Source organism: Acanthisitta chloris, unplaced genomic scaffold (genome assembly GCF_000695815.1).
Source record: "Acanthisitta chloris isolate BGI_N310 unplaced genomic scaffold, ASM69581v1 scaffold31718, whole genome shotgun sequence".
Taxonomy (NCBI): Eukaryota; Metazoa; Chordata; class Aves; order Passeriformes; family Acanthisittidae; genus Acanthisitta; species Acanthisitta chloris.
The window spans coordinates 59,163-74,895 of record NW_008686989.1 but is presented as its reverse complement, the minus strand read 5'-3'; the positions used below and the strand labels follow the sequence as shown (position 1 = coordinate 74,895).

Genomic DNA, 15,733 nt, shown 5'->3' with positions numbered 1-15,733 from the left:
GGAAAGAGTAACTTTGAATGCAGTTTGCAGACAAGCGTTATTCTTTTGTCACCTTGCTCATTATTGCTTTCATGTCTGTCATATTTCTGTTTAGAAGAAGTACTTCAGGACTTCAGTGATTATACTTAGTTATAAAACTATATTCTGTAGATGCAAAAGCCTCCTAATTTCCTGCAAGAAACTCTTCTGCCATGAGATGGGGATTCAAGCTACTGTGTAGTTTATATGGGACATGGAATATAACGATTCATTGCCTGATCTGAAAGTACAAATCATGGTTTCCTAAGTCCATGAGAAAACATTCATGAATGATGTCCAGCACTGTGCGAGTATGAGCTTCACGCCAGGAGGATGCTAAACTGAAGACTGTGGAACAGCATGAGAGAAATATGTGTGTCCCCTATTGGTTTTTTTCTTTCTTAAAGAGAGTGAGAAAGCATTGCCCTTCTGGTCTGCGAGCTAGATGACCTGTTGTTCTGACCCAATATAGTTGGTCCTGTTTCCATAGCAAACTTTTAATCAATCCAGCGCCTTCTTTCTTGAATTTGACAATTTCATTTCTGTACATTAAGACCTGAATCTCTGTCTGTGACTATTCAGTGTTTTTTGGTTGGTTGGAGCAAAGATGATCTGTGTCACAGCCAGAACCTTGATGGATCTGCAGGTTGGGTCTGTCGAAGGACAATGAATGGGTGCTTGGTGCTACAGGATTTTGAAGGTCACTGAGGGCAGATTTGCCCTTTGCAGACTCTCACAGATTTGTTGCTGTGTTTGAAACCCAGAAGCTTCCATCTCGTATTATGAGGAAGCGAAAAAATACTGTAGGTCTTGATCAGAAAATAAGGCAAAATAGAGGAAAGAACAGGAGATAAGGTGAATCTTGCCTTTTTCCTCCCTGAAAGCATGATGAGTTCTGACTTTTAGCAAGTCTTTTTGGTATTTTTTCCTCTGCTGCAAAATTGTGGGTTGAGTTAGACTCTCCTAGCTCACTACCACATGGGTTTGTGAGTACTGCAGTACTTATTTGGAAGCTAAACAGTCCCACTTTATCCACTGGTGTTTGTATTTGTGGAAAAGGGCTCTGAAGATAACCCTCACTGTTTCTTGGTTGATTTCTCACTTACTCAAATCCTTGTTAAACGTGTCTGTCAAAGGGTTGTTCTGTAGTATGGATAAACTGGTTTTATTCAACTTGTGTGCTGTTCTGAAACCTTCTTTGATTCATCTCACAGGCAAATATCATCCTAAAGTTTTGGCTACTGTTATTAGTTGTGTAGCTGCACTGATAGATGCCAGTCTATGCTGTTATGACTCATAAAGTGATTGGCTTTTAGATCGTGTCTGTGTGACAAAATATTGTTTGTGAAATGTTATGTTTTTCATTCAGATCACTGGTACACAGGTTCAGTTCCTTTTCTCTTAAGGCTTTTCTCCTGCCTTTTATTTTTGAGACTTGTAGAAGGCATAGAGGAAGCAGCTTCTCCATGAGGAGTTATCAGACATGGACTTTGTTCTTAAGCTTTTCTTGGGAGTTTTAATGTTTTGCTGCACAGTTTTTCATTAATTTATCATTAAGAGAAAGTCATGAGTTTAGCAGTTGGTGGGTTTGTCTGGTATCTGTATCCTTCAGTTTGTCATATTGGTTTAGCAAAACAAAAACAAACTTGCTGTAGTTGTACATGAGTACAGCGTTGTGGTTCAGAAGCCAGAGTGACTGAGTAGCCAAAACAAAAGCTGTCTGGTAAGGAAGCAAGGATTTGTTAATCTTAAAATGCTGCTTAAGTCAAAACTGGAACATTTTGCAAGGATGGATTGTCATCAAAAAGCTTTTTATGTCTGAGGTGTGTGTTCATGGTTAAAGAGCTGAAGATGTGATCTAGAAAAGCAAAACACCTCAGGGATTCTTAGGGCAGTCGCTTGGGATGTTGGCTGTAGGTAGTGGAAAGATGGTTAAGTTCCAGCTTGGATCTTGGTCTTTCACTTTCCATGAGAGCCTGTGTATCTAAGCTATCAGCTGTTTAGGGAGGGGATTGGTCTTTCTCTTACCTGTATTCATTTATGTGTGTTGGTGCTGAGATACCTCTTAGGATCCATGCAAGCTCTCTAATCACTTTTGGAATGTTTGCTGTCCTCTGCTAAATTCTCAGGGGGTTTTATTTATGATACAACACCCCACACCCCCCCAAAAATGGGAAGCTAATGTCTAAATGTTTTTGATGTTTTCATAATTTTTTGCAGAATAGGGAAAATCAATCATTTCATATTGGGTTTTGAGAATACCTGTTGTCTTTTACCCCTTTAGAAGGTGTCTTAATTTTCTGTCTTGATATATTCTCTACTTAAGTTATGAAACTTTGTGTTTGCTTATGCCCTTGTCAAAGGATGTAGAAATAGTTTGCTGAGTGTGTAATTAAGTGAATCACAGGCCCTGATACTGTGAGGTCCTTCAGAAAGTAGCTAGTGTTGTTGGGTAGGGATAATAGATTCAGGTGGGCACTTAAGTGCTTTGCTGGGCTGAGACTGGGTGGTAATCATTAGAATCTAAGATTTGAAAAGTGGAAGTCAATTCTTGCATTTAATTTCTTGGCTCTCAGCTCAGAGAGTGATTTGTGATGGTCACAGTTCCTTACTTGGAGAACAGGAATTGTTCGTGCTCCCAAACTAGATAGGTAAATCCAGTCAAATTGAGTTAGGTTTGGTAGCTTGACAAACCTTAAACTCTTCATGCTGTAATTTAAAAAAATGGGGAAAGAAGCAATGCTCACGTTTTTGTTATCACTGCATTCTTGTGTTTGATGAATATACAGTAAATGGCTAGGCCTTGTGGAATAATGCATCAGTCTTGTGTGTTTGTTTTCTCCATGTTTTTTCTCTGTAAAGCTCTTTATGTAAGCAAGCTTTCTGTTTTGTACTGAAATTAGTTACTTAATTGCATCTAATATTGGGAACCTCTTAGCCATGATGCCCAACAATTACAGTGCTTTTGGAATTGGAAATGCTGTTCTGAATCTTTACCAAAAGAACCCCCAAACCAGGAAACCCAGAAACCAACCTTAAAATAGGGAGGGAGTGGGCAATGGGCAGAAAGTAAAGGGCTGAGTGTTTTGGCATAAGGTTGTGTTGTAATTTGTAAGACCTTGGTTCGTTGTTGGCCGTCATGAATTTAGTATTCATTTTTCTTTTGTCTGTAATGGAGTTTCTAAGTAGTGGACTTGCCATTATGACAACTGTGTTGACTGTTCTTTGAAGTATGACAGTCTTACAGTCTTACATTTGCATTTCTGATCTGTTTGAATTTTCTGTGTCGCAGCCCCTGTGTGGACAGTAATGACCGCACGTTTCCGATTGCCTGCTGGCAGAACCTACAATGTACGAGCGTCTGAGCTGGCACGGGACAGGCAGCATACGGAGGTGGTTTGCAACATTTTTCTCCTGGATAACACTGTACAAGCTTTCAGAGTTAATGTAAGTAATTGGCTTATTGCAAATCAATATCCCGAGCTTGCTTTCCTTTGCTGGATCTGTGTGGCTGCAGATTAGCTTTCAAAACAGAAGGGGAAGTTGTGTCCGGGCAGGCAAACTTGTACATGTGCATTCTGTGTTGCTGTGAGCTTAGTCATTCTGACATCCTCTGTGCTACTAACACATCTTCATTTCAAAATCAAATATACAGAGCATAATTTATTTCCAGTAATTCTCTTAGTGGGTTAAAGTTGTTTAGTGAAAATAGATGGCAGTTTTGCCACTGAGTTGAATAAGAAAGATTTCATTTGCTGCATTCTGGTTTGTACATTTTGAGCATGAGTAATGGTGTAATGGTAACTCTTCCCATGGCTGTGTAGCTGACTGTTCAATCACATTTATGGATATTTTTGATTCCAGGTGTAATTTTCAAGTATCTCTCTGCTTTTTGCTTTTCTCAGATAGTATTCTTGTTTTGTGATTTCCCCTGCTTGAGCTCTCCACCTTCTTCTACACTAATGAGGAAGGCAGGAAAGAAAATAGGAAAGTGGTTGCTGAATGCTGAGGACTGTTAATGGAAAAAGCAATTAACTTTTACATATGAACCTGAAATTTAAAATGGACTATTCATCGCATTTTCTAATCTGTAATCTTTGATAAAGAGTTAAAATTTTTCAGGAGAAATTTGAACTTGAGCAAATACAGTGAAGGAGTAGCTCAGTATCAAATAAGACTGTGGGACTTCAGATGGGAAGTAAGGGCGAAATTGAAGCAGTTGTCAAATCTATATGAACAAGTTTAATTGAGACTATTTGAAAGGGTTCTAATGCTCAGTAATTATACTGAATTCTGATATCCAATGTTCAGTAGAGGGATATTGATACATTTGAACGTCTCAGGGGGGATCTCTGAGAGGGTTTGCATTTCTCTGTTCTGTAATCAGTGGTTAGAGCCTGTGCAGCCTGCAGCTGCCCAGCACAGCAGTGAGATCTGTTACCTAGCGAAAACTTGTGAGGATGCAACATCAAGTGGCTTAAGGTTTAGAGGTAGACTTGGTGGTTATTTGTTTTAGATATTTTAAACAAGCTTGAAAGGTGTAGGATGTTCTCTTGAGACATTTTGGTAGTTAATTTAACTTTTCAGGACTTCTGAGTAGCAAAGTGCAGAAATTTTGGATGACGGAGCTGAGGGAGGGATGTCCAAAGACTTTATCAACGTCAGTCCTTGTTTCTCTTCTGGGATAATTTTTCCCTTTATCCCTTTTCCCTCTTCTATTTCTCTTAACTTCTCATGCTTGCTGACAGTTTCCTGGTCTATGCTGCCTGCCAAAGAGCAGTATGTGCAAAATGTAGATGAATACAAATCATTCAAAGTGCATGAGGAATTGTAAATGTTGTTGTCTTTGCTTTCAGGTGCACAAGTTTCCATTAAAGTTTCTGTTGTGCAGGTTTTTGTTCATTTATAAGAACTGGGTAAAATAAGGAATAATGGTTGTACAACAGGTATGGGAGTTTGTGCTTCTTTTTGGTCTAGGTGTTAAAAAGCTGTAAGTTCTTGGGGAATGCTAATGCCTCTGTAGAGTAGAATCACCAGTTCTAAATTCTCAAATGCCTATTCTGCTTCTCCCAGGAAAAATTTATGTAATATGTTCTCGCCACCTCCCTGGTGTACTAAATATTTTAGTTGCACAGACCACGCTTTACTGCTTATACAGATCAGCCTGCAAGTTTGTCTATTAAAACTGAGTCTAGGGAATAAAAAGTTCCTTAGTGCTGAACATTTTGATCCTCAGGTCTTCGCTTCAATCTGTTTCTTTTCACAAAGAGGGAGTAATAAGGTGTTCAGTCGTAGCAAATGTAACCTACATGGTACACAGGTTTTCAGGTTTCATAGCTTTGTTTTATTTTATTGTGCTTGACACTAAGCAATAAATATTTATGGAATTGCTTTCAAAATAAGAAGAACAAAGATAACATCAAAAAAATTAGCTCTTTTTTTCCCCCTCCTGGTGATTGCTATAGGTATTTTGTGTGCTAATGATTGTAAAGCTTAATCATCTGGAGGATGCAAATGCTGTATTAATGAAAACATACTCAAATGCTGTTTCTTCTCCAACAGCAAAGTGCTGATCACAGACAGTGTCTCTTGATAATTTATGTGAGATGTTCTAAGTTCAGATTTCAACCAGCCCTTCCCATTGATCTGCAGAATAGGAGTCTTTGTGTGCCTTGAATAGAGCATAGCAAATCAAACCACAGAATCCCTGGGGATTGTAGCCAGGCAAAGGTTATATTGGTTGCAGGCAGAAGAATCAGTTGGAACTAACCTGTGCGTGTGTTTGAAGAGTAGAAATCTTTTCTATAAAATGCTCTGCTTACAAATTGAAGAAATCCTACTTCGATCCTGAAAAGCAGACTCCAAGAGAACCCATAGCTGGAAGAAATGAGTCTGACTTGAGTTAATAATGTGATCAGGATGATTTGTATTACTGTAAAACTGCTTCTTCAAGATCAAGTTACTTTAATTTGCTTTAATTACTTGTTTAAATGCCTCAAATTATATATCTTTCATGCAAGCTGACTTATTTGTATTCCCTGAAAGCCAGTACATAGTTATGGAGATCACACTAAACTCAAGGTAATGCCAAGTCAAGGTGGATGGGGGATGGGTTGTTCTCTGAGCAAGGTTAGTGGTCAGGGACAAGTGTTTCAGTTTGGAGTCCTGGAGTAGCAACCCAGGCCCAGCAGTGAGCTGAGAGGAGAGGCTTAGGTGGTGTCAATAAGGAAGGAGCAGCACAGCCTCCCACAAACCTGTGAGCAGCAGAGCTGTCTGATCCCCTCCAGGAAAGCTTGGAACCCATTCCTCTGACATCAGAAGCCCAGGTTTGCTTGCACTGCCGTGTCAGCTGTGTCTCGTGCTGTTTGGTGTGGCTGCAGCCAGTTCTGCTGCCCAGTGACAGAGCCAGGACAGCAGTAAGACAGATTGAGAAGTGGTGCTAGTTGTGAGCAGGCTTTAAACCTGTGCAGTTGCAGGTGTTTGCTGGAATTTTCCAACGTGGCTATTTGTAAACAGGTAGCAATCATTTTGCAATTAGAGCTTAATCTGTGTATGTCTGGTAGTACTAGATGGTAGATAGTTCATAAAGTGCAGTTAATGCATTGCTGTCTAGTGTTTATGTCAAATTTGTCCTGAAAGGCCAACATTTGTTAGATGTTTGCCTCCAGCAGTGACTAATAAAGGATACATAACCTTCTAATACTTCAATTCAGAAAAACTATTGATGTTTTTGTGTCTATCTGCTGCAGTTTTGTGTTTCCATTATTTCCTGTTTTACGAGGAAATAATCATGTTGAACTTGTATCTGTAACAACAAAGCCAGTTTTGTTTTATGATAATCTACATTTATTGGGTTTGCTCTTAATAAAAAAAATTAAATGTTTAAACTTGCTATCGTACTTATTATAATTTATAGCAGCCATTCAGTGTTATGATGGTATTACACATATTTTGGACCTTGCTCAGCCAACAGGATTGTGGCCTTCACCGACTTTGGCAAGCTGCAACATCATTATATAAGTATCAGAGATGGGTTAAACTGAGGTCTGGTTTTACTAGATGCTTATCTTTATTTTGCACTGAGAGTGAAACATTGTGATCCACACGAATGCTTCATGTTGAAACAAGTCTTCTCTTAGCAAATCTGCTGCTAGATTGCAGGAGAAATCCCTTCCTTGCGGTCGTGAAAGGATGTTCTGCATTTCTTAGTTCAATCTGATCGGCAAGTTCTAAGCTTTGTCGTTGGGAAACATCTATTCAGGTACTTAGGAAACAGGCAACAGTGTCAGAGTTAGGTTGTAAATAAGCTGCAGAGATGGTACCTGCATGTTGTTTGAAGAAGTAACCTGTCAGCTGTGGTAATCATAAGCCTAAACTTGGGTTCCAAACGTCTCCTGTTTTCTGGTAGTTACTGTCATAAGTTCTTAGTTTGAATTCTTACTTAAATCTACATGGGAAAAATGCCAAGGAGTAATTAGTGTTGCCATGTAATTTTAAAATTAGTTGTATTTGCTGTAAGAATTGTACTGATTACTGGTTTATTTCAAAATATAACAGAAACTCCTAATTTAGTAAAAAAAAAGTGACTGTATTTAGATTGTATTAAAAATGCTGTATGCATTTACACTGTTGTGTATTTATGTTAACATCTGTTTTTTTCTTTGCTTGTTTTTAGTGATTTGGAAAGTAAATTTTTCAGTAATGAACTTAGTGGCGATCCTACATTTTGTTAAACAAGAGAAATTCTCTGTAGCATGTTTTTAACAAAATAAGGTCTTCTTTCAAAGTAGGCACAGTAATTTTTAGATCTCTTCAAGCTAGGCAAATTTATATGGGACCTGAAACATATGCCTTAGGTAATTTCACCTTCAATGTGCAGAGTTTTGCTGTGATTGTCCCCCTGGGATCATTTCAGTCATAATTTGTGGATAATTATTGTCTACTTTTCTTTATTATTGTGAAATAAATGATCATGCTTGGAGTTCTTGGCCCCAAACAACTTGCTGAGACAGTTTATTCAACTTCAGTGTAATGTCATCTGAACAAAAATATTAGTTTTGATAGGATGTTCTTAGGTGTTAACAAATCTCTGAATGTGGATTTGTAGGGGTTTCTTTTCTTATACAGATATTAATGAAATTCTTGCAGCCTTATTTTGATCTCTTAGTTACATACTTCTGTTTTAACAGCTGTAACAGTGAACTGTTATATAATCTCTGAGAAGTGAGGCCAGTTGGGAGCAGAACAGCAGTTTTTTTGTTTTAAAATATAAAAATATCTTACTGCCTACAGTAAACAAGGCAAGATGTATCAAATCCACTGTAGCATCAAAAATACTTGGCACCTAATCTCAGCTTGGTGCCAGAGAAGTAGAAAGTCTGGGTGGAAATTGTATCAATCATGTGTTTCATATTCCTTTTTGTTTGACAGTTGTTCTTGCAGAATTTTGCTCGTCTTTTGTGCTTCAAGGAGCTATGACACTAAGTTCTTTGGGAAACTCCCTTCAGATTTCACCAAATGGATTTATTGAGTCCTGTCATAATGACACGCTCAGCGTTTCAATTGCTGTGTTGGCAGTATTTTCAGGTTAGGCAAAATTGCTAGGTACTAACAACTACAGATTCTTTTTATATCATTTTGAGGGTAAGGTTTGTCCCCGTTGTAGAAATCAAGTTTGTTCACTTGTCTCTGCAAAGCAAAGTTGCTGTTATTCAGTTCATTTGAATTGTTTCATTTAGAATGAAGTAGTATCTTAGTGTGTTTAAGTGAGACTTCTTGGGTAGGTATTTGGCTGCTTCAGCTGTCTATGCCATTACATTTTGGAAACACTTTCAAAATGCTAGTTCATTTAGAGTCAGGAATAGATTTTCAGGTAAAAAAAGGAAGAATAATTTGGGCAGACCTGTACGTTCGAATTCAGTGGCCCAAACAAGACTACCAAGTTTTATTAAATCCTAGAGTTCTTTTTCTTTTTTCTTCTTAGAAATCTCCTTTTAAATATTAAATTTGGCTAATGAATGGCTTGCAGGAATAATCATGTAGCTAGCTGAGAAGTGAGAAATTCTTACTGTCAGAAAATGACAGAGAATAAAAATGAATTCCTTACATATGTTTCAAAAAGAGAGATGAAGCTCATTTAAAAATAGTGCTCCTGGGATGCACTTCGTGATACTTAAAATTTAGGCAGCTAGAGCACATCTGAAAGAATTGTGTGTGTGCTCCACCTGCCTGAATTCTGTGTGTCCAGTTACATATTTGTTCATTAAAAAGGTATGTATTTGTTCTCTGCAGAAACATGATCAGGGACAAGTTCTGTTGGATGTAGTCTTCAAGCATCTCGATTTGACAGAGAGAGATTACTTTGGTTTACAGTTGGCTGATGAATCTACTGATAATCCTGTAAGTTGACTCTGATTTATAAGTATGATTTTGAAAATCATAATCCTGTTCATCACTGTACTCTGTTATTTAAAGGGAAATAAATAGAAACCACTGCAATACTGTGGCATCTTCCCCAGCTGTGTCTTTAGTGTGGGTCAGTATCTCTCCTCATAGTTCTGATAAAATTGTGTGTGAATACTCACAGGTTTGGTGTAAAATGTTGATCTGTGCTTATGAAATAATGCCTTAAAAGGATATTGCTTGTTTTGTTTCTGTTTACATTGTCAGAAATGCTAAATGTGTTTTAATTTTGTTTTGTTGTTGTTTTTGTCATTAGGACTTAGAAAAGGAGGGGCTTTTAGATTGTTCTGTATGGGGTTTTTGTTTCTAGCCCAGATACCTGGTAGTCTTTTAATATTGCTTCATGTAGTACCTGACAAGGGCTGTCAGCTCATCGCCTTAACAGAGCAAGGAAGGGACTCCTTTGAGAATGAGTGTTTACAATAGTTCTGTGCTGTAATTGAAAGGAAATTCCATAGAAGGGAAACTTTGTAAATCGGTAGAAACAAAGACATCCAAATGTAAGATTCACTGCAACAGTTGCAGTGGTACTGCTGAGGTCATGACTGCTTGCAGAGCACTTCCCCTTCTTGTATAGGTATCAAATGTTCAATATTTGTTTTAAAGTGCAATTTAACTAAGTATTATTCCCTATAATACAATCTTTGCCTAATTCCCTTTATATGTACAGCACAGTGATTGGTTCTAAATTCATCCCTCAGCTTGAGTAAGAAGTCTTCCACATTCACTTGTGCATAGTTCTGTTCAGACATTGGCAGGCTGGCCTCATTTAACTTTGTTTCCAGGCTGAAAAGACATAGACATGCTGAAGAAAAGGCTGAATTATTTTTCAGCTTTGTTTAAGAAGTATTTAACTGAATCTCACTTGATATTTTACCCAACATTCAGAAATTTGTAGTGCTTCTCATTTATGTGGCTTTCCAAAACAGAGGTCTCTAAGCTCTTTTTGTTAGTTTATCTATCTGGAAGCAGCTGAGCACAACACTGTAAGAGAAGGTTAGTCTGAAATAATGATTTCACAGCTCTTTGATATAAGCACATGCTTTAAAGGTTTGGTATTCTTTTGGCTTCTAAATATTTTGTCTTTTCTTTACACATCTAGTTGCCATGAAAACAATGTGTCAGGGCTAAATAGAAATGTTACCAATATTAGTCATGTAAGCTTGAAGAATTTATGGGTTTGACTAATTTCAGTTTTTGATGTCCATTTGCTTTTGCACCTGGTTCATTTAGACAAAGAATAGATTGTCAGTAGATTGACAAATATTCTAGTTAGTTGTGTAATAACACAGCAGAGTATTGCTGAGATATAGGTAATGCAGCAGGAGATAAAGATGATGGGGAAAAGGGGATTCTGCTAATGGAGCGTGAAACCTCTGACATTGTGTCTAATCATGGATTTCATAAACTGCAGAAGCTTTATATTTTTGTATAATACTAATGTCACAGCACAAGTCAAATATCTTTGAACATGTTTTGAAAGATTCTTATGTAAAATTCATGTGTATCCCTGTTTGGACTGTCCTGTGTTAAGCCTTTACTTTTAGTCTTAAAACTTAATCCTGTGTGAGGGGTTTTTTTGACATAATCACACTCTTGGAGCTCTATCAAGCTGTCTCTTGGCTTAGCTACTCCAAGGATACAGCATGTGGATGTAGTCATAATTATTTGTTATTCCTAATTGATAAAGTGACTCAGGACTAACTTCAGATCCATAGTGTGTGTCAGGTGGCTCAGGTACCTGTGTGTGTTTGCTTCCTCCTCCCTCATCTGGACAAGATAAAAAGCCCTGTGATAAATGTGATGTAGCTGCATGTTATCCAGGGTTATGTCTCTTGTCATTTCATAGGAACAGTGGCCATATAACCATTTCCTGAGGTTTATGGGCTTTCCTTGCAAGGCAGGATGAGGAATCAAACATTATTTATACCAGAGATAGCCTTAGGACTTACCTGAACTATGTTGGTATGTGCAGATACTCCTGGTTTGCTTGTGGACAGTGGTTTAAACAACTTGCAGGGCTGTCCAGAGGGCCATTCTTTTACCTGAAATTTGCCATGCTGATTTTTATAAAGATCAGTCTGTACACAACAGTGTTCTCCTGTAGGGATGAGACATTGGAATAGATTGCCCAGGGAGGTGGTGGGGTCACCATCCTTGGAAGTGTTTAAGAGGTATCTGGTTCTGGTACTGGAAGATATGGTTTAGGGGTTACAGCAGAGGGACAGGTTAACAGTTGGACTTGATGATCTTAGAGGTCTCGTCCAACTTTGATGATTCTGTGATTCTAGGATTGGGACTGTTTGGTTAGATTGTTCTGTAGTCCTTCATCCATTACGCTGAGTGTTGAGCCTTGGTTTTCAGGACCCTGATTAGCAATGTACCAGTGCTGCCACTCAGACTGACAGTTTGAAGAGAATCTGTGAGCCAGTGGGATCACTCCCTGGGTGTGTCAGACCTGCAAAATACAGAGTCAGAAGTACTGCAACTAGTTCAAGCGAATTAACTTCTGAGTCAGGTACTTAGCCTGCTTATAGCTCTTCTCTGCCACAGGTGGTTCACCTTGAAGAGTAGCCGAGATGTTCTTAAACAATGCATAATTGAGTTCTAACCTGTCTCAGGCTCCTATGACAATCAGAGAAGCAAGTCAGAGTAGAATTAGCACTGTGAGAGATAGATACCTCGACAACATGCATTAATCTTGGAGAAAGAACAGTAGCAACTGTTGGTGATAGTGTTGGTGTCTCCAGAATCAGTAACAAGTCTCTGTATCCCAGTGAGGCATTTTGGTAGAAGACCAAGTAAAAATTATTAGAAAAGCAGCAGGATTTTGATTTATAAGGCTGTGATTTGTACTTCTTTGCTCCTCTAACGTTGGTGTTATAATTTGTCTCTTTCCAGAGGTGGTTGGATCCAAACAAACCTATCAGGAAACAATTAAAAAGTGAGTAATGTATGTATTTCGTCAATTCATCTGTTGTTATTATGCTGTTTTTCCAGGGTGCCCTGATTAATTAGAAATAACTTTTCTTGACCATAGGAGGATCTCCTCATAGTCTGAACTTCAGAGTTAAGTTTTTTGTAAGTGACCCAAACAAGCTTCAAGAAGAATATACAAGGTAGGTCTGGTTACTTTGTCAATAAAAGATTTTTCTAGAATGATCATAAATCTTTTAAAGTATAACATGGGAATTTTCTTTTAAATCATTCTTATCCTGTGTCCGAGCTTCTAATTGTTGCCTAATAATTACCGATATGAACTATGCAGTTGCACCAAATCAATGTAACAAAAAGTCTCTGTGAATAAATTGGCAAATTCGTATGCAAAGTGAAGTAACCACATGAAGAAAATACTACCAAGTAGAAACAGAAAAGGGAAAATAGAGAAGAGAGGAAAAACTTAATCCCACTATTCACCAATGAGTACAAATTTAATTTTATCCTTACTTGTGTTCTCCTTTGTCGCTAAAAATTTCCTGAGCGTTTTGCGTTTTTTTGACACCCCTCCCCAATTTTCTGCTTAGCTCTAATAAAATTAATCTCTGTATGGTTGTAACCCTAGCTTGAAGCATGAAAGCTTATTTTAATAGCAGCGTGTTGAAATCTGATGAGGAAAATGCTCAGTGTGAATCAAAATAGGAGGCTTGCGAGTTGCAATTAGTCCCCGAAGAAATGCCACAATTTTTTCAGTATTTTTAATTACTTCTGGTCCTCTACATAAGTGGCATGATTTGACAGATTGGAATTTTTGGGTGTCAGCCATTCTGAAAACAGGTCAGCCCCATTCAAAAAGCAGTATCTAAATTATTCCAGATAGATTTTGAAACCTAAGTACCAAAACTGTGAAAATTTGAGTCCACATTTGTTTATCATTTCTTTTGATTTGTTATATTTTGGACAAAATTTTGCATACATCTCTGCAGACAGAATTTACTAAAATGAGTCCCAGACATCCTGGATGAGACTTTGTTTTATTGAAATATTTACTCTAGGAAAATTTGGCAATTCACTAGATCATAATAATGAAAAAATGTGTTATTCAAATTAAAATATGTAATATTCCTAAGGAGATGGGAAAAAAGGATAAATTTTGATCTATATGAAGTAAACGATAAAGGAGGAGAGAACTGTTCAAGTGTCATGCTGTGAATAACAAGCTATAAATCCAGTGTTCTCTTCGATGGAAATACTGTATGATTGCTGTATCTAGGTCAGCTCTGCCTTTTTTGCTAATAGGCCTAATTGCCTCTGAGAAAACTCATTTGTATTTGGAATTTTTATAGAGAAAGATTTATTATCTGTGAGCTTTTTTGGTGTGAAGTTAGGGTGCTGTGTCAGTTTGGGTCCTGGTACGTCGTCAGTATTCCCCCCTTAGAAAAACCAAAAGGAAGTGCAAACCTCTGGCCATTCCAGCTCAAGCTGAGGTTGTTCTAAGATGCTTAGTCTTCATAATTTCCATGAAAACAGCAGAATTGCTGGACAGGTGATGCAGTGTGTGTAGATGTCAGGGAAAGGTTCAGTGCAAGCTTGTGCCTTATTAGACCTCTGCAAATTCCCGTGAGCAAGGAAGGCTCTGAGTGCCCCAGGTCAGGAGAGGTCAGTGGGAGCTCACTGCGTGTTGGATAGTTTAGCTTGAGGAATTTGTCTTGGTAGGAGAATGAGGCTTCATTAGTTCTCGTCGTGGCAGGAAAGTTTGCTTGTTAACGACTCCAGTTAGCAGTAATTCTGCTTACCCTTGTCTAGCTAGATCTGTATAAGGAAGATGAAAACATGGTACTGCAGTGCTGCCTTCATTGTTTGAGCTGAGTCTGTGCAGCCTTTGCAGATCTGCATTGCTAAAGCTTCTATTGATTTCCCACTTTGCTCAATAATATGTGAGGCTTCAGTGTTCAAACCGGGGTGATTAGCTAACAAGCCATTAACCTCACTGTTTGCTGAAAGCAGTGGACAGAAAATGAACTCTGCTTGGTGTCCCATAATCATGAGGTCCTTTAAGTACCATGGAATATTTCTAATAAAGCATTACACCAGAAGAAGTGAAATAAAATGCAGGTGCAGCTGTGTATTTGTGAAGACATGCTCAAGCAAAGCATGTGAAGCATAACCTTTTAATACATAAATTTAACTTGTTATTTATTACTGGTTTCAACAGGTAAAGAAATTTTACTTCATCTGTCTTTTTCGTTTCAATATGCATTTTAAGGTGGAAAAGGAAAAAGTATTTTGAGGTCCCTAAAGCCTGGCTAATGTCTCAGTTTTAACTTCTTGAGGTTAATACCTTAAACAGAACTTCTTGTCTCTCTGGTCAGTTAAAGAACCTCTAGATGGTTTTGTAGGAGTTGAGCATATGGGCTAATGTCTGTGCATGTCAGTTCACAAATGTTCTCCCTCATTTTCTTTCAAACATGGAATGTTTTACCTTTTCCCTATATTTAGCTTGTAGATGATTGGATTTCTGTGTGTGTATGTGTAGATGTTCCTGAAAGTCTTCCAAGTGGTAGCTAATCCACTCTCTGAAGACTACACAATTATGAGAAGTCACATGATGTGTAATAAAGTGATATATTTTGGTTTTAATTTCTTAGTGCAAGTTAGTATTGGTAAATATTTAATATTTTTTGGTGTCAATAAGTAATCTTGGTGTTGATAAGTAATTCCGGCAAGTAATGAGTAATAAGATGTAATAAGAAGGTTGCATGGAGACCTCCTAGCAACTTTTCAATATCTGAAGGGACTACAGAGGAGCTGAAGAGGGACTCTTTGTCAGGAACTGCAGTGACAGGACAGAGGGTAATGGGTTCAGACTGAAGGAGGGAAAGCCTAGTTTGGATGTGAGAAAAAAGTCTTTTACTTTAAGAGTGGTGAGACATTGGAACAGGTTGCCCAGGGATGTGGTGGCTGCCCCAACCCTGGCAGTGTTCAAGGCCAGGCTGGATGAGGCCTTGAACAACCTGATCTAGTGAGGAGGTGTCCCTGCCCATGGCAGGGGGTTGGGACTAGACGATCTGTAAGGTCCATTCCAACCCTTAAATTCTATGATTCTGTGAATTTTGATGTTGATAATGAATGGCTGTAGCTCATTCTTGGCTTTGGAATCAGAACTACAAGAAGGAAACCAGATGATTCTTACCATAATAATGTAGGAGGGCCCAAACCAGAATAAATTTATAAGAAAGCAGGAGTGATGTTTAAGTTTTCCAATCATTTAAACTTTTTCTTAAAAAGGCAGGAGAGCCTAAATCCTGCAACTGCC

At 38.1% G+C, this 15,733-nt stretch overlaps 1 protein-coding gene across 1 annotated transcript in view; it reads left to right on the top strand.

Annotated features, from left to right (window-relative positions):
- The first annotated feature begins 3,314 nt into the window (after positions 1-3,314).
- The window catches only part of PTPN4 (protein tyrosine phosphatase, non-receptor type 4 (megakaryocyte)), a 63,715-nt gene continuing 51,296 nt past the window's right edge, over positions 3,315-15,733 (top strand). Inside the window, exons 1-4 of the mRNA XM_009080417.1 lie at positions 3,315-3,465; positions 9,310-9,417; positions 12,382-12,424; positions 12,521-12,599. Coding sequence (XP_009078665.1) covers positions 3,328-3,465; positions 9,310-9,417; positions 12,382-12,424; positions 12,521-12,599 — 368 coding nt within the window. The 5' untranslated portion in view covers positions 3,315-3,327. The remainder of the gene's footprint in view (positions 3,466-9,309; positions 9,418-12,381; positions 12,425-12,520; positions 12,600-15,733) is intronic.